The following is a 19,215-nucleotide window of genomic DNA, read 5'->3' on the forward strand; positions in this document are numbered from 1 at the left end:
TCATTTCAGCTGGGTTCACTTCATCTATCACTGCCGAGTGTCTCTAAGTTGCTTTGAATAAAAGCATCTGACCTCTATTACCTGGACCAGCATATGAGTACTTCATTTTTTTTTCTTTCATATACAATATATTCTGGAATGATAATAAAGCAGGCTTATGCTTGTCCTTGAGTAACACGCAAACCCTGCTTGGTCCCAGGCCTACTAATGCCTGTGTCAACCTGGGTCTAAACACATCAAGCTAATCGCATGTGAGTTAAAAGGGTTTACCTTGTGTTACTGAGCTAACGCTGTCAATACCTAAATGCATAATTAATGGACAACTACAAACTGTAATAGATGTCTGTGCTTGCTCTGAGAACAAGAAATCACATTTTGAGAGTATTTACTGTAGAGCTACTAACTACACAGGCTAATGGTAGCAGCATACAGTAGGTTGTGGATAAGAGACTAAACAGGGGTTGGAATGAAAATGAATTATCTACTAGGTAGCATTTAGTAGCTTATGCCATAACCATGGCAACAGTGATAAGAGTTATGACTTTCAGTGGTAACTTATAAGCGTGTAACACATTAATTAACAAACTACCTGACGATATGAGTAACTACACCAAATAATGTACTTTCAAAAAATGGTGTTTATGCCATGCACAGTCCACAATATTCTCATGGACTTAACTCACATAATCACCATGATCAAGTCCACCACTCTCTAGCAATATTTCTTTAAATAATTTAGAGTGTTTTCACCACTCTGACAAGGCATAGTCTAAATTGTCTTTCTTATATATTTTAACACATATGGATTTGAAGGGCAATAGCTGTGGAGCAAAATGTTTGGGTTGGTAAAGACAGTCAAGAAAAATGAAATACACCACTGGCTTTATATGCTTATGAATGTTTTAAATAGATAATACGCCTATATTTGTCTTGCATTTTTCTTTCACTCAGAGAGCATTTTTCTTTGATTTGGTGCATACCCACACATGCTCAGAAGGCCCTTATTAGAGAATTTAGTTTAGAAATCTTGACAGCCATGTTAAAGGGGCAGACAGATGTAATGTATCTTTGCAGGTTAGGTGAAGCTGTTACAGGCGATAAAGAATTATGACAGGCTTTCATTAGAAGATACCCATTGGGGACAAATGTCATGCCCACACTGACAATTCACAGCCTTCAATAAATAGTGAATAGATGCATCAGCTATAGGTTAAGATTTGGTTACCCAACAAAATCCAAGATAATTTTCCAATTCTATTGTGTAATTGAAGTAAATTGTGTCAGTGTTTTCCCAAAAGAGACATTGTAGTAAATGAAAAAAGAAAAGGTACTAGAGATGCACCGATTGCAATTTTCTGGGTCGATACCTATTTCCGATTTTTCATAGAGTTTGACCTGCCGATACCAATTTTAGCCGATTCCGATTTCATTTCTTCTAACCATTTTACAGCACACACACAAATAGTTATTTTCTATCTTTTCTTTGATAGAACATGTTAATATAGACGTGTAATCAACTTATCAATGATGAAATGGCTGTTAAAAAAAATGGAACCGGTGAGCAGACAGATTCTTTTTCAAGTCTAACTTCAGATTTAGTACCAAATTATGGATTAAGTTAAGTTATGGAACACCCATTTTATGCTTCTCACATCCAATATCCAACTAAAGATTTAAGAACAATTTTCATGATACATTTGAACATACTACCATGTAAGATATTTTCATATGCATTGATGAATTTATGGGAGGGCGAGGGAAAAGTGTTAGCAGCCTAGGCTATCACGCAAACACAGGGGAGAAGTGCTAGCGATTAGCTGCTCCACCATATGAAAACAGTGCACGTCTGTTTTGCGGTGAAAAAATTAAATCCAAATTCCGGTTGCTAAATGCATCAATTAGGCTATAGAAACTTTCAGAGACGGCTGATTCAGTATTCAGAGCATCAGTTCTCTTCATTGTAGGCTACTATGTCAAAAGCAACTTTAACGTTTGTTTGCCTTTATAATAGGCTATCGTTTGTTCACTTTCACGACATCCACTTTTCAATCTGCTAGACTAGGGTATTTTAAGGCATAGCCCTAGTCTAGCCTACGTGCAGTAAATAGTTAGAGTATTTTTTTTTAAGTGGAGTAGAACTACTAGGGCTACTGTATGTCGCTGCTTGTTGACATTTTATTATGTAGCCTAGCCTATGATCGCTAAACTTTGATTATTTTGTCGCAATCTTTTATCTCCGTTCAGCAGGCTTGTGGTTTCAGCTGTGGGCACACGGCTGTGACGGGCGGTGATGATCGATGTTTACGTAGCCTAATGAAGTGACAGCTTAGTAAATTCCATGCAGTAGGCCAATGGTAAAGCACAGTTTGCAGCATAGAAAAACTCAGTAGATTAGCGCTTTCTTTGTAGCCCTACATCCAGCCCTGAGTGTTGGCCTGGTTGCTAGCTTCTTCAAACTTTGCAAACTCAGCTGGGTGTTGTTACAATTGCGGCGCACGAGTGTATTTGACCGGCATAAAATCGGCATGACTCAGACTGACCGGCCGGTCGCCGGTCATGGCCGATCACATGAAAATCGGCCGATTCCGGTCAACAGCCAATCTATTGGTGCATCTCTAAAAGGTACTGTAACTGTGTATGTAAGATAAGCACAAGAATGGAAATGATGGCCTTAGACATCACACAATGTAGAGATATTATTTGAAACACTGTGATTGAGCGTTATCATTACCCTTGCCCCGGGGTATTGCAAAAGATTTGGTGGCAGAGGGTCACCATATCTTGATCCTCCTACATGATCATCCACCTCCGGCTCAGAACCCGGACGCTGGAATTTGCTTTCACTCTGAGGCGATGGTCGGTCTGCAGTCATTCGACTGCTCTGTCAACTTTTTTGTTGTTGTTTTTATGTTTTCTTGACCTGGCCTCGACTGATGACCAAAATTTTTTTTTAAATCATCTCTATCATGTGGGTATCCTCTTATTCACTGAGCGACACAAGGATTAACCTACAGGAGGCTGGAGGAAGGATGCCCCCTCAGTCTGACTAAGCACTGCGTATCAGTTAACTGACTCATCATTCGGATGCTCCAAAAATACAGTCAGCGCACTTGAATTAAAAGGAAAGTGAACAATATAATGTAATGCCAGTGTGAAAGCTGGTAAAGGATCATTGTAATATGATTCTCTACCTCGGAGGGACATTTTCATGACTTAACTGTGGTCAACTAGAGTTAAACCTTTGAACAATAGCACCCCAATTTTCAATCACTTTTTCAGATGACTGATCATGACTAATCCTGTTTAATGTAAAATGTAATATAGCCTAAACTAAAATTTTATATTCATTGTTCATATTCACAGCACACATATTGCTCTTTTAGTATGCATGCTGTATGTGCTGTAGGAGTTTGAATTTAAAATACAAATCTCGTCATTCACAGCTACCACACATACTCTCTGTGCAGCACCAACATCTTGTGTCCATACGGACTTGTGCGCAATGACTATACAGGTGCTGGTCATATAATTAGAATATCATGAAAAAGTTGATTTATTTCAGCAAATTCCATTCCAGTAATTCAAAAAGTGAAACTTGTATAATGTATACATTCATTCCACACAGACTGATATATTTCAAGTGTTTATTTATTTTAATGTTGATGATTATAACTGACAACTAATGAAAACCCCAAATTCAGTATCTCAGAAATTTTTAATATTGTAAAAAGGTTCAATATTGAAGACACCTGATGCCACACTCTAATCAGCTAATTAACTCAAAACACCTGCAAATGCCTTTAAATGGTCTCTCAGTCTAGTTCTGTAGGCTACACAATCATGGGGAAGACTGCTGACTTGACAGTTGTCCAAAAGACAACCAGTGACACCATGCACAAGGAGGGCAAGACACAAAAGGTCATTGCTAAAGAGGCTGGCTGTTCACAGAGGGAAGGGAAGGAAAAGATGTGGTAGAAAAAAAGTGTACAAGCAATAGGGATAACCGCACCCTGGAGAGGATTGTGAAACAAAACCCATTCAAAAATGTGGGGGAGACTCACAAAGAGTGGACTGCAGCTGGAGTCAGTGCTTCAAGAACCACCACGCACAGACATGCAAGACATGGGTTTGAGCTGTCGCATTCCTTGTGTCAAGCCACTCTTGAACAAGAGACAGCGTCAGAAGCGTCTCGCCTGGGCTAAAGACAAAAAGAACTGGACTGCTGCTGAGTGGTCCAAAGTTATGTTCTCTGATGAAAGTAAATGTTGCATTTCCTTTGAAAATCAAGGTCCCAGAGTCTGGAGGAAGAGAGGAGAGGCACAGAATCCACTTGAAGTCCAGTGTAAAGTTTCCAGTCAGTGATGGTTTGGGGTGCCATGTCATCTGCTGGTGTTGGTCCACTGTGTTTTCTGAGGTCCAGGGTCAACGAAGCTATCTACCAGGAAGTTTTAGAGCACTTCATGCTTCCTGCTGCTGACCAACTTCATAGAGATGCAGATTTCATTTTCCAACAGGACTTGGCACCTGCACACAGTGCCAAATCTACCGTGATAGCAATAAATTTAGATGTGTTTCAAGACTAGTTTAGATGTGGCCCCTCTTGGCATTAAAATAAAGACACCCTTCCCTCCCCCAATGAAATGCTAATGTACTGGTTCCAAGGGCTATCAGATCCACAAGACAAAGGATGTTACCTTGCTATACTGAATCCATGTGTCATGAAATGTAAATATATTCATGTTTGGTATCATTGTAATAGTCTCAGTACAAGGATTGTAATGATTTGATTGTGAGAATGTTTGGAACATTCTATAAGTGATATTTCTGATATATAAGATATCTCTCCTCATGCTATTCAGATAGGTGTGAAGTAGGTGTGAGTAGGTGTGTCTGATGCCAAGTGGAGAACCAACCACGTGGGATTGTTTTGCCGCCAATTTCTTTCTTTGTTTAACCCATACAAAAGTGACTAACTTGCATTGTAAGAATTAGAACATGAAGAACTGAAGAAGAGAGAGAGAGGTTGATCCATACATAGACCATTTTTATCCTCTCTGCTTGTAACAGAATAAACCTGATTCCTGAGTGTTCCCGAAGTTTGCCAGTCTAAGTTAATATTAAGTAATTATTCACCACAATTACTTTCACCAGTACCTGATTTAAGGACCATGGTATCCCTGTTCTTAATTGGCCAGCAAACTCGCCTGACCTTAACCCCATAGAAAATCTATGGGGTATTGTGAAGAGGAAGATGCGATACGCCATACCCAACAATGCAGAAAAGCTGAAGGTCACTATCAGAGCAACCTGGGCTCTCATAACACCTGAGCAGTGCCACAGATTGATCGACTCCATGCCATGCTGCATTGCTGCAGTAATTCAGGCAAAAGGAGCCCCAACTAAGTATTGAGTGCTGTACTGTACATGCTCATACTTTTCATGTTCATACTTTTCAGTTGGCCAACATTTCTAAAAAAACTTTTTTTTGTATTAGTCTTAAGTAATATTCAAATTTTCTGAGATACTGAATTTGGGATTTTCATTAGTTGTCAGTTATAATCATCTAAATGAAAAGAAATAAACATTTGAAATATATCAGTCTGTGTGTAATGAATGAATATAATATAAAATATATACTTTTTGAATGTAATTACTGACATAAATCAACTTTTTGATGATATTCTAATTATATGACCAGCACCTGTGTGGAAACACGTTCTAAATCATTGACTCGACTTGGGGTTAAGAAAATAAAAACTACTTAGCAAATGCAGCTATCCAAAGCAACTTATAGCACAGATACATAATTACTTTTCCTTAGTATGATTGTGTCCTGTTACTAAACTCCCACTGATACTGTAAAGAGAAATGTTATTAATTTCATGCTTCAGCACAAAAAAGCCTACCTGATCAGGTAACAGTCTGTGTAGATTCACACAATGGAGAAGCATTATTTCAGTTGAAAGTTGAGTGATTGAGCTCTTAAGAGATTTCTCCACAATTTTAAAACTAGCATACTTTGGAGACACTCATGTGTCTTAATTAGGCAAAACCATGTCCACCCTAGCAAACGCTTCTTGTGCCCTTTTGCAATATGTGACCTGATCTGGCAAAATTAGTCACAGTGACCGAAATTCAAGATTTTGCTATCTATGGACAGAGGGCACAGTTCTTTAAAACAATATCCTGGTCAAGGTCATATCACAGATCATTGTCAAGATACAGAATTTTTAATTATGGCCTTCCACCATCTTTTTCCAATTGAAAAAAATTATGTTTGAAGTTACAGCCAGGTACAGGTAGGATTTGACTACTTGAATTTGGATTTTTGTAACTTTGTGTTCTTGTCTTGACTATGAAACTTTGGGAAACTAATGTCTCTTCTTTCATATAACACCAAAAAGGAATATTTTCAATGTTTTTTTTAAGTAATCGGCCTGTATCTCAAAATTAGAATATGCGACTTGTGACTCATTTTGTCAGATCAGGTCACATATCGTGTTCAGTATTCAGAATAAACTTGCACATTAAAGATGCAACAAGGTACTATACATTTTAATAATTCACATTTAGCATCATATTTGAACACTGTAACAGCAAAAACACACATACTGTATCAGTACCGTAGTTAATGGGATAGAGATCAAGGTATGGAGAACATCAGGCGAATATATACTTTCATGCTAACTTCACTGCGGTCAAGTGTTGTGGCTGATTTGTCCAAATGTCCAAAGAAATGTGAAATTCCTATTTTCAAACTCCATGCTATTTCTTCTAACCTCTTGTAAATAACATGTCAACCATCTCTATGTGAAAACATGCGTGTGCTCATAGGGGGATGTATTCAATTTAATTACATGTTTAATTTCATTACAAACTCAATAGCATTCGTAAACACTCCTTTAAAAGGTGCATCACATTCGAAAAAGACCTATATTTGCGGGGCACCTGAGTAACTTACAAATCCCCTGAGGTTATACATAAAAATAATTCAACAAATTCACTCCCAACTATGCAGAGGTCATTGCATGTCACACAGCTATTCCCAGCAATTAAACACCTCCCACCGAGGCTAGGTATCACTCAGGATCCTCATTAACCCTCTGACCAACCACCGCAAGCGACAATGCAAACAACCCGGACGGGTGGCCAATCAGCACCCTGGCACAGGATGTCGACGCCCACACACTGACAGAATATTGAATTGGAGGCAAGAGGTTGACTGTCTGAGCACCTGAAATACTTCTGTTTATTCACAATCTATCCGGCGGATAGACAGCGAAAATGCTTGTCAATGAAAGAGCACTATTTGCAAAAAAAGAGCAATTTGAGGGATGATCTGCTCAGTGTAAAATGATCAAGAGTATGCATCTGTTTAAAAGGCAATATTGCTGGCCTTTAGTTTAAAAAGCAACAGCATGCGAAATGTATGACAAAAAGACAGTGCACTTGTTATTTAAAAAAAATTGCCTTATGTATGTCCCCTGTGGAACTAAATGCTGACACTTGTGTAGTGAGTGACAGTGTGCATGTGTGTATGTTGCATATGTAAAGGGGCAGATCAGTCGGGTTGGGGGCACCAGATGAAACCGAGCTGCAGACAGCGAGGCCGTGAGAAGACACAAGTGCAAACAGGAAGGCAAGGCAAGGCAAGGCAGAGAGAGAGAGAGAGAGAGAGATGCCTGGGCCACACAACACAACGCACTCCTCGTCTCCCTAATGCAGCAACGCATCGCACCGACACTTCCTACTGTAGATGCTCCGCTGTTGAACATCACCGTGGCGACAAGGCCCCACAAATGCTCGTCGACATGCTGGAGCCATCTACACCCACTCGGCTGTCACAGGCATTTGTCAGGGAAAGGAATCTGGTACAAATGACAACCCCCCCTCCACACACACACACACACACACACACACTCACACACACACACACACACACGCGCACACAAACACAGAAGGGAAAGTTTCATTTTTTCCAATGAGTGTCGCACATGAAATTCTCCCGCATGAATAAAAACAAACTCTTGGTTATGAGGGGGGTTTGTCTGATTGTTTCCTTTTTTATTGTTGCTTATTCCTGATGCCTGCTGGCATGGCACTAACAGTTAAATCTGAGAGGACGCCCAAGTGAGATCCACCCAAGCTGTTCAGCCGTGGCAGCATCTCTCTATGGCACAGACTGCGGAATCTGATTCAAGATCTCTCGAAAGCTGCGCCGAGATGATGACTAACTTGATATTTTTATGCAGTAATTATGTAACCGGTCGGAAATGCACAAGTGTGAAGCACATGGAGGATGGAAGATGGGGGAGGTGGGTGGGGGTGGGGGGATCCAGGGATTGTTTGCTCACCAAAGTGTTTTTGACACCTTTTCATTGTACATTATGTCAGGTAGTTGCCCATGCCAAGACAACGCTTTAAATCTTTGTTTTAAGAATCCAATTAGTCCAAACACTAAGAAGAGAAAAAGAGGAAAAACAAGAAGAAGAAGAAGAAGTGGAGGAGGAGAAGTAGTTGATGATGATGAATGTGAATGTGAATGGGGGGCTACTGGGGCCCTGTTATGGGACACTTGTTTAGTAATAATATTTCCAAATTCAATCTTCAGAAGGAAACCATGCTAACCAAGTGCACTGCTTCCTGAGCTTACACAAGTGATGGAAATGTTAAATGGTAAAGAGACAAGAGAACACTCAATTCCAGGCAGTGCATTCCAGCCCCAGGGTATCGGCTGCGAAGCACTGAGCTCTGCTCGGAAGCATAAATCACACGTTACAACCAGCTGCTTGCACTTTAGCATTTTAAACATCTTAACCTTCAGCAACAAAATGGAATACAAATTATATATATATATATGTGTGTGTGTGTGTGTGTATGTATATACAGATATATATACATACGCACACACACACGCATATATATATAGGCAATTACATGGCAAATTGCATTTTTTGTAACATCCATAAGGCCAATAAAATGTGATGGTATGGTATGATGTGAATGATTACATGAAATTTGAGCATTTGCTATTTTTGGCTGAAGAATGTAAATGAGAAAAATATCACAAAAAATGAAAGTTATCATTCATATCATACAAATGCCAAGGTATTTCACTGGCGTTATGGATGTGACAAAAAGTAAATTTTCCGTGGAATTGCCATATATATATATGTGTGTGTATGTGTTGCACGTCGTGAACGCCATCTGCATTGTCTTAGCCCACTCTAAAATGGGTACCAGCTACTGCTGGGGGTTTATCTGCGATGGACTGGTGTACCATCCAGGGGGAGTCTACAACTCTTGTCCGCTTAGCACAGACAAGCTTGCGCCGGCCCAATTGGCCTCCATGGCTAGGAAAGGATTCACTAGCGAACAAACGAGGCAAATATAAAAGGAAGAGAAAAGCACAACAATCATGTGACAGGTGTATGGCCTCTGATATCCATACTTCAAAGTGAACTGTACTGATGATGCCCTGTTGTTAACTGCTAAAACAAACCCGATGTGGGCATTTTTACCTTAATATCTACGACGAGCCAATGCCTCCAGCTAGCACGAGTGGGGCTGCTTCGACTTGGGGCATCTGGGTCGAGCATCATCAGGACGTACTTTCCCTGGAAGACAAAGCAGAAAGAAAACAGGCTAATTATTTTGACCCTCAGTTTCAGGTCAGATGATTACTGGCTCTGAGACTGTTCGCTAAGTGTGATGTATGCAAGATTGCATTAATTAGCTGCTGTTATTTTCAGCGCCGACCAGTCTCACACTTTTGATGCGTTTCTACTACATCAATCTGTCAGGAAGTTTTTTTTTCCTCTCTTCCAACCCTACACCATCAGCATAAACATGAAGCTCCAGAAACACAATCTATTGCAAGCACTGGATAGTACAACAATAACTGGCTGGCTTCACTGCACTAAAATATTCCACCCTGTCTGTCTCTTAAAGTTTGAGAATTAGAGGAGCAGATTGAAATGCTGAGAGAACACATTTGTCCTCCCTGGTCTTGTGCCCAAAATCTGCCGGACCATATGATGACTTTCCTATTATAAGCTTTTCTCAGGCAAACAGAAATGTCAATCATCATTCCTACCAATCAGCAAGTGATATTCATTGTAATTAAACAAAGGCTAGAAACAGCATTGCAGTAATCTCTGTGCCACTGCACAGTTTATGCTTTGTCAAGATGGCATACGCAGTCACTATGGCACATTCTCCTGCTATGGCGAAAAATACTCTGGAAATTAAATCATCCTGTACGGTTAGTCTCACAAATAATACATTGTTGAACCAGACATAGCATTATTGCTGCCGACAGAAGCTTGGAATCCAGCAAGGAACAGTGATTTTCCAGAAAATGTTCTATTCCTCGTCTAAAGCCCTTGTGTAGATTACAACACTTAAGACCTCAAAACATCCACAATCAAGGCATTAAGCCTGACGGAGATATGACCACACTGACAACCGCCACATCCGTCGGCTATTGTCACAGCACCTGTCGAGCTCAGCGACTCTTGCTGGCTGACATCCAGCAGTAAGCCCATACAACTCTAAGCTTAATAATCGGATAATGCCAAGAGTGTGTCTCTGATAGCGCCCGCAGGTAATACCCAAACACTCCAACAATAGAACCTCCCCCGCAGCCTGTCAGCAGGCAACCCCACTGCTCCTCACTGACCCCCCCTGGGCAGCTAACACACCAGCACGGAGACCTGTTGCCTTCCCATGAGCTCTAATCCTCACACAGAGCCCTGGCTCCCTGGTTCAGATAAGGAGACAATATATGCTTAATAACATTACTAACGACACTCTTGTCTTCCCACTAGGCACAGTCCCATGAGTCACTTGAGAAAGTTATGATGGAAAGTTCTGGAGTTTTGTTGTTGTTGTTGTTGTTCTTCTTCTTCTTCTTCTTCTTGTTAAGTATGTGTGTATGAAGTTGATAAATGTCTTTTTTCCACTTAAAGGAACACACCAACATTTTGGAAAATTAGCTTATTCACCATCTCCCCCAGATTTAGATAAGATAATACATATCCTTCTTGTTTTCTCGTGCAGTAACTCAGTCTGACGCAACCACCGTTAGCCTAGCTTAGCATAGCTCATTGAGGTGGGCAGTTCCAACTAGCCTTTCTCCCAAAAGTGAAAAATTCAAACATTGTCCTATTTACATGTTCTGGCTAGTATAATTACAATATGTACAAATTTCAATGTAAAATGCAACACAGCTATTTTCTAAGCATATACATGCTTGGAACTACGTTCTCGCACAAACTACATTTGTGCTTTGCCTGAATAAGAACATAGTTCCAAGTCTCTATATGCTTAGAAAATCACTGTCTCTCATTTTACATTGATTTTTGTAGCCTATATGTTGTAACTATACAAGTCACGACATGTAAATGGAAACACATTGGAGTTATTATGTCCCTTTTGGGTGCTATAGGCTAGTTGAAACTGCCCACCTCAATGAGCTAAGCTTCAGACTTGCAGAGTTACTGCATAGAGACAAGAAATCCTAATTGCCCAAAAGGTCAAGGTCAAGGTCAACACATAAAACTTGAAGATTAATTTAGAGTTCTCTCTAAATTATTTACAGATGGATGATGAAAAACTATCGCCAATTAGAAACAGAAAATAGCTATATAGTGACATTTACAGTAAGTCGCTCAAGTCAGTATTAAAATCACATAAAAATGCATGAAAATGCATGCAATCGATATCAAAATATCAAAAGCACCCTTTTCTATTCAGCGGCATTTTTGAAAATTAAGCTTCTCTTTTGTTCTCTGAACATGTTTACTGGAAATCAGCAACACTGCCCTTCTTGATGCTTTGCACAAGCACAGCAGAAAAAAAAAAACCCACAAACGTTTAAATGTGTTTCAACCACTTCAGGAGCAGCACTACTGTCAAATGATGATCACTACATTTTAAACATTGTGCGAAACACAATCAACAGTTAATTTGCTCAAAGCTAATTTGTTCAATACACCACTCAAACACCTTGTTACGATCATACAGCATTTGTGCATCTTGGCTGTCAAAACAAATACAAAAAATCTTTTAAATTGTAACTCTCATGTGGATTTATTATGTTTTGGCATAAAAAGAAAAGAATAAATAGTGAAAGTGATTAATAGTTCATCAGTCACTGAGAGTCAAAACTACAGCACATGGCTAGCATAACTTTCACCTACATTGCAGGGGAGGATGGAAAGCCTTGACCAAACACAGATACAGATTCCAAAGGAAGGCGGCAGATATACATTGTGTTGTGACACATATATTTCTTTATTGGCACTATAGAGGTATACTGTATGTGATTTAATATTTTTTCAGTTTTTTCTGTTAGTAAAAGTGTATAGGAGAGTTGAGCATATATCACCATATAGACGGTCTCTATCTCTGCCTCTGTGAGTGCATTGTATGTGTGAATGTGTACATTAGTATTCATAAAAGAGTAGGCACCCATCTGTGTCAGTGCGTGCATGTGTATACAGTACATGTGTGATTGTGTGTGTATAAGTGTGTGTGTGTGTGTGTGTCTGTGTGTGTGTGTGTGTGTGTGTGTGTGTGTGTGTATGTCTAAAACAGACCAGTTGGTGGCACAAATGCATGCTCCGTGTGTCACCATCTCTCTGGACCCGAACCAGCAGGATCAAAGGAAGCCTCTTCCGTGTGGCTGTCACCCTACTGAACTCTAGCTCTGCACCCCAGTGACCCCCACCCCTCCTTGCCTGTGCCTGTTGAAGTGTCCACAACCATGGCAACCTTGAGAGGGACAACAAGGCGGCGGACATTTTGCGGACAATTGCACTACACTATCCCACCCATAGTGTTCTATTTAGGTTTATAAATGTACATACTATAATTACACTTTCTACTGCTCTTTGTACTATTCATCCTGCACATACACTTATTATGACCGCCGCACAGCGAAGCGGCGGTCATATAGGTTTAGTCATATTTTTTTTTTTTTTTTTTCTTTTTTTTTTTTTTTTTTTCTTTTTCGCATGCCCAAATTTTCGTCAATGATTCCCGGGACACTGAAAGACCGGGGTACACGAAACTTGTTGGGCATGTAACCCCACATGGATAGCATGGAACCATCATTTTTCGTTTTGATCTGTGGCCCCCCCGCTGGACTGGACCCCCCGAAAGGAGGGTAGGGCAGACACAGTTTTCTGTGAATATCTCGAGAACCATAGGGTTTAGGAGGACCATTTTTTTTGTATGTTGATCTCAAGGAGCCATGTCAACCCATTCCATAACCACTCATTTCATGTATAGCGCCACCTAGTTAAACACAAAAAAGTAAAAATGAGGTGTTGTAATTGAAGGTATCTGTGACCTAACATAGTCAAAACTGCACGAAATTGGAAGTGTAGGATCATTATGACACCCTCTGTATGCACGCCAAGTTTTGTGGAATTCCGTTCATGGGGGGCCACACAATAAATTAATTTATGTTACTATACACCAACTGGCCTGTAGGTGGCCGGAGACAGTTTTCTGTGAATATCTCGAGAACCGTAGGGCCTAGGAGGTCCAACTTTTTTATGTATGTTGGTCTTAAGGGGGCACGTCAACCCATCCCATTACCACTTATTTCATGTATAGCGCCACCTAGTTAAAAATTAAAAAGCAAAAAATTAGGTATTTTCACCACAATATCTCTGGCTGACAAGGTCAAAACTGCACGAAATTAAAAGTGTAGGATCATTATGACACCCTCCGAATGCATGCCAAGTTTTGTGTACTTTCGTTCATGGGGGGCCTTACAATAAAATAATGTATGTGTACATTTAGTGACGTACACCAACAAGGATTCCCGGGACACTGAAAGACCGGGGTACACAAAACTTGGTGGGCATGTACCCCCACATGGATAGCATGGAACCGTCATTTTTCGTTTTGATCTGTAGCCCCCCTGCTGGACTGGACCCCCCGAAAGGAGGGTAGGGCAGACACAGTTCTCTGTGAATATCTTGAGAACTGTAGGGCCTAGGATGACCATTTTTTTCCGTATGTTTGCCTCCAGGGGTCATGTTAACCCATTTCATGTGCACACATGTGCACAAACAGATACACACACACACACACATACATTCACAGTAATCATACGTATGACACATACACAGTAGACATATGTACGCTTGCATGCACAGGCACATACGCAGGCACACACACAAGTAGGCACACACACACGCACACGCACACACACACACACTCACACACACACACACCCACACACATAACATAACACAAACAATCAAGAATTTCTCAGAATTATGAACAGGCAAGATGGAGGTGGGGTTGTATAAAATGAATTTTACATGTAAAATCTATGAACTAATCATGTTTTGGTACTTGTTGTCTAGCAGATACCAGTGAGAATTGAGTGTGGATAATGCAATTTAGTGAGACAGTTAGAATCATATAGGCCTTTCAGCGTGATTTCTTTTTGTGGAAAAAATGTGCTGGACTGGGCGGCGGTCATATTTTGTACCGCTCTGCGGTACATCTAGTTTTTACTACTCTTATAATGTTCATACTGAATATCTATATTTATTCAGTTTTTCTTACTGTTAATACACTGAAAATATCTATATTATTTTTACTACTCTTATAATGTTACTGGTACTACACTGCACATATCTGTACATGTTCATACATTGTTAATACTGCATATTCATACCTATTCTGCTCTTATAAGGTTACTGCTAATACCCTGAACATATTTATAGTTAATTTATATTACTGTAAACCACTCCACCTTCTTAACCGTATACTATTGTCTACACTGCACTATATACAGTATCTTACGGTTTATGCACCACCTGTCTATACTGTGTATATCACATTGCACTTTTCTACTTTTTTGCACTTCTGGTTAGACACAAACTGCATTTAGTTGTCTCTGTACTTGTACTCTGCACAATGACAATAAAGTTGAATCTAATCTATGTGTGTGTGTGTGTGTGTGTGTGTGTGTGCACCTGAATGCCACTGACTCTACCCAGCTGGCACTCACGGGGAGGCTCCCTCTGCGCTTGCCTTCACACATTGTGGCATGGTACCCCTCTCTCTCACACAAGGACGAGCTAAGCTCTCTCTCCCTCCATCTGTCAGAGAGGACGCAGTAATTACATCCAGATATGCAGAGAACACTCCAGGGAGAAGCAGAGGCACAATTTGATCTGCTGCTATGAGAAAATACTGATTATAAAACACTATGCCGAACGCTACAATAAAATAAAAATATAGAAAAAAAAAACAACAAAAACAGCGAGGGTGGAAAAAAGTTGGCGCACATTCCATGAGCATTTAAACAATGCTAAGCACAGGAAGAAACCGACATTAAGACGTGGCTGACCTGCAGGGGCAGCATTAGATATGATATGTGTAGCGGAGGGGTGCGTGTAGAGGGACGTTTTTAAAATGACACCCATCATGGTCTAACTGCGCCTCCGCTCACTCTAAAGTGCCGTGCCTCCTCCGGGTTTTGTGCCCAAACGCCCCGGCGTCCCAGCGCTCGGCAGTCATCAGAGCTCCGCTGCCACCCTCCCTAATGAGCTCCTAAATGCACTGTAAACAGAGTGCCATCAGGGACGGCGGGCATTGGGGGCGGGCGGGCGGGCGATCTGATGGACGCCGATTTCCCCCGTGCCTTCGCTCACCCTGGGTCATCTCTGGAGTGTCATTCTCACTTTAAACACTTCCATCTTCATACACCCACATACTCCCATTCTCTGGCTCTGAAGTCGGAACGTTTCTGTCCAGCAGCAACTGACTCTTCCAGGCCCGGCCAGTTCACATATTAATCACATGAATTAATGTCTAGACGGATGGACAGACAGATTGACAAAGGTCATAAGAGGGGTCAACAGTTTGACAGGTGACTCGTTTGTAGGTCGCAGTGCTCGGACAAGGGCCTCAAAAAAAAAAAAAGACATAAGCGCCCAGGCTTGAGGAGTGGAGAGCTGAGAGGGAGAGAGAGAGAGAGGGAGAGAGGGAGAGAGAGAGAGAGAGGCCCAGAGGAAAAGCTGGGGGTGGGGTAATTGAGCTGGGAGTCTCCAGGGATTAACCTCCCACTGCCTGCTGTGATCACGACCAAAGAGCCCTCTGGGATCTCCCCTCAGACACCGGCACCTCTGTAATTAGCTCTGCCAGGTGCCCCGACAGGCCGCACGCCTCCAATATGGCGGCCTCGCATTGTCTGCTCGTGCTTCTGTGTGTGTGTGTGTGTGTGTGTGTGTGCTTGTATCTGCGTGTAAGTGTGTGTTTGCCTCTGTGCTTGAGCATGTGTGTATGTGTGTGTGTGTATGTATGTATGTATATGTGTGTGTGTGAGTGCGCGCGTGTGTGTGTGTGTGTGTGTGTGTGTGTGTTTGTGTGAGGGTGTGCTTGTATCTGCACATGAGTGTGTGTTTCAGCGTGTGTGTGTGTGTGTGTGTGTGTGTATGTGTATGTGTATGTGTGTGTGTGTGTGTGTGTGTGTGTGTGTGTGTGTGTGTGTGTGTGTGTGTGTGTGTGTGTGTTTGCTTGTGTGAGGGTGTATGTCTGTGAATATACTATTTAGTTTGTGAGAATGTAAAATAAAACATAACAGCATAAATTCATTAATTAATACAGCCTTGGCTGATTGACTTGGTCTAACAGAAGCTCATGTCCTTGAGAGAGAAAGTAAGTGAAGGACTGACAATGAGCCCATGAAAAAAGAGCCACAGCAGAAAAGGATGGCAACAGTCTGAGATCTAATTGACATCCCTGTAATATACAAACATCTATGTATGTTTGATTGACAGCAAGTTGTTTTCTTCAATAAATAGTTTTCATTACTTTCTGTACTATATGTACATGAACACACTGCTGTAAATTCATAAAGAAGATTAAGCTTGGTTGGCACAAATACCCCATTCAGTTGTTTTTACCCAAGAACCCAGAGATGCATATAATGTTTATGACCTTTGACTTTTTCTCGTCCCTTTCCAACTTAGTCTGCTGAATTCAGACATAACATATTATGCTGTGAATGTCATGAATATATTGTATTGATTTCACTTGAATTGTAGCATGCACCAGAGTGCAATACTATGCAGTGATACAGCTATTTAATTAATTCATTGACACATTCAAGCCTGGAAAGGGTCTTAAGAAATGCCTGGATATGGTTGCTTTTCAAGACCGTGGATATTTGAGGATTAAGGTAGAGAGAAGACAGATCAGGCAATCTTTTGATTACTAATTAATTAATAATTTTTAGGCCACTTCAGTAAAACAGGGAGTAAGGTCAATTGAAATGGTAATAGGTTTTCTTCTACATAAACACCTTTACATAAACTCTGAATCAACTCTAAAGTCAGAGTGTGAATGAAACCATGATTCAGACAATAGTCCATCGAAAGCTAGAATAGGTCAGATGACTCAAGCAAGATCATCCACAAGGGACAGCAAAACTTCCCTTAGCTGACTCACCCGGACACATTTCATCATCACCGTGAGAGAGCCTAGATTACCGACGAGGAATGACTCCTGGGCTCGGGTTCTGATTACGCATCTCGTGTAACTCTGCCCTTGCAGAGCCAGTGAATGCAGGCAGGATATAGGAATCCAGTCACAGCGGAGCGATTTGCAACACAGAGGGGCCCGTGAGAACAAAGCAATGGGGAGGGCCTCAGCACGTCTCTGGGTGTGTACCACCGCGCCTTTACCTCTGAGTGAACTCTGCCAGGAGGGCTGAGGAGCGCACTGATCTTTGGTAAAGCAGAGAGACTACGCTGTTCACCACACAGCTAGCTAGCTCAGGTGGAGACAGAGAGGAAGAGGAAGAGGAAGAGACATAGAGAAGAAGGGAGGAGAAGTAAAGAGAGGAGGAACATACACCAGAAAGGAGATAAAAGGGACAAATGTCCACCACGAAAAAATGGAAAGGGCATAATACCGAGCATCCACAAAAATTGTGCATTAAAAAGATTTTGGATGTGAACAGAATAACTGCAAAGTAAAATGCGATAGACATAAAACATTGATAGTATAGAGGATAGAACCAGAAGGACAAAGAGGAGATGTAGAGAGCAAGGGCTGATCATTTGCAATGTGTACAGACAGCATCTCAGAGAAAAGGGAAGAAGGAAGGGGGGAGGGGAGAAAGCAAAGAGTGGAGTGCACCAAGACAGGCCCCTGAGTGAGTTTACAAGTTCATGGTTTATCCCTGACCCAATACAAAAACCGTGTCGTTCACGCACATGCCTAATAATATCCCACTGCGTTATCCCCCCTGCTCCGCCGCCGCCATATCCTCGCCGTTTCATTTAACGCTCAGCGCTTCTCCGCTCCGCTCGGAGCACCAACCCGGAGCCAAAAGCAACGCAATCAATCCCAAATCCCTCTTTAAGCAGCAAAAACACTTGAACTCATTTGGTAATTAACAGGTATCTATGTTGTGATTAAGAGACAGAGATGGCTTAACGACTATCGACTGCGGCTTAGAGCAAGGTTAGCGGATCGATGAGTAAATGCAGAGGAAGCTACCCCATTAAGAGAGAGCTGGAAAAGAAAAGGCTCAATTCAAAAGTACTGCTATCTGTAGTATGTCATTAGTCCATTACCACAGGCACTTTAACACAATAATTGCACCTTACAAGGCACAACAGAACTGACAATGGATCATTTAGATGCACACTGGAGCATCTTAATAAATATAAGAGATAAATACAATTAATAAAATAGACTTCAAAATGTGAGACACTTGAGATTGCAGAGAGAGATTGAAAGTGAGGGAGATGGTGGGAGGGAGGGAGGGAGGGAAGGACGGAGGGAGGGAGGGTGTGAGGGGGAGAGAGAGAGAGAGATCAGAGACGTCGCCTTTCTTCTGTAATAGCGTGTAAATCTGATGACACTCTGTGGAGGTAGACTCGGAGGGAGCCCTGGAAAAGTGAAGTGAGTGAAGAGGCTAAAAGATGGGTGGAACAGAGAAGGAAAAAAGGAGGGAGAGAATGAGAAAGAGGGAAAGGCAAAGTTAGAACATCAAAAATTGAGGCATGAGAAGGAAACAGAGAAAGAGGATGAAGGAGAGGAGAGATGAAGAGAAAAATAAACGAGTAAAGGTCTGAAAGAGAAAAATAGGAGAGAGAAGCAGAGGAATGGGTGACAGAGAACTGTTGAGAGTGAAGACTGAAAGAGAGGACAGTGGAGGAAGAAAGGATA

The 19,215-nt window shown here is 41.3% G+C and overlaps 1 protein-coding gene across 3 annotated transcripts in view; it reads right to left on the reverse strand.

The window, feature by feature from the left end:
- The window catches only part of pebp4 (phosphatidylethanolamine binding protein 4), a 93,702-nt gene that overhangs the window by 37,612 nt on the left and 36,875 nt on the right, over window positions 1-19,215 (reverse strand). For all 3 annotated transcript variants that reach the window (XM_076271004.1, XM_076271007.1, XM_076271006.1), the window contains exon 4: window positions 9,522-9,617. In XM_076271004.1, coding sequence (XP_076127119.1) covers window positions 9,522-9,617 — 96 coding nt within the window. The remainder of the gene's footprint in view (window positions 1-9,521; window positions 9,618-19,215) is intronic.

The sequence above is a fragment of the Alosa pseudoharengus genome, unplaced genomic scaffold (genome assembly GCF_046254945.1).
Source record: "Alosa pseudoharengus isolate Yale_2024_CS ecotype anadromous, Long Island Sound unplaced genomic scaffold, YU_APseudo_1.1 YU_APseudo_1.1_scf_6, whole genome shotgun sequence".
NCBI classification, from domain to species: domain Eukaryota; kingdom Metazoa; phylum Chordata; class Actinopteri; order Clupeiformes; family Clupeidae; genus Alosa; species Alosa pseudoharengus.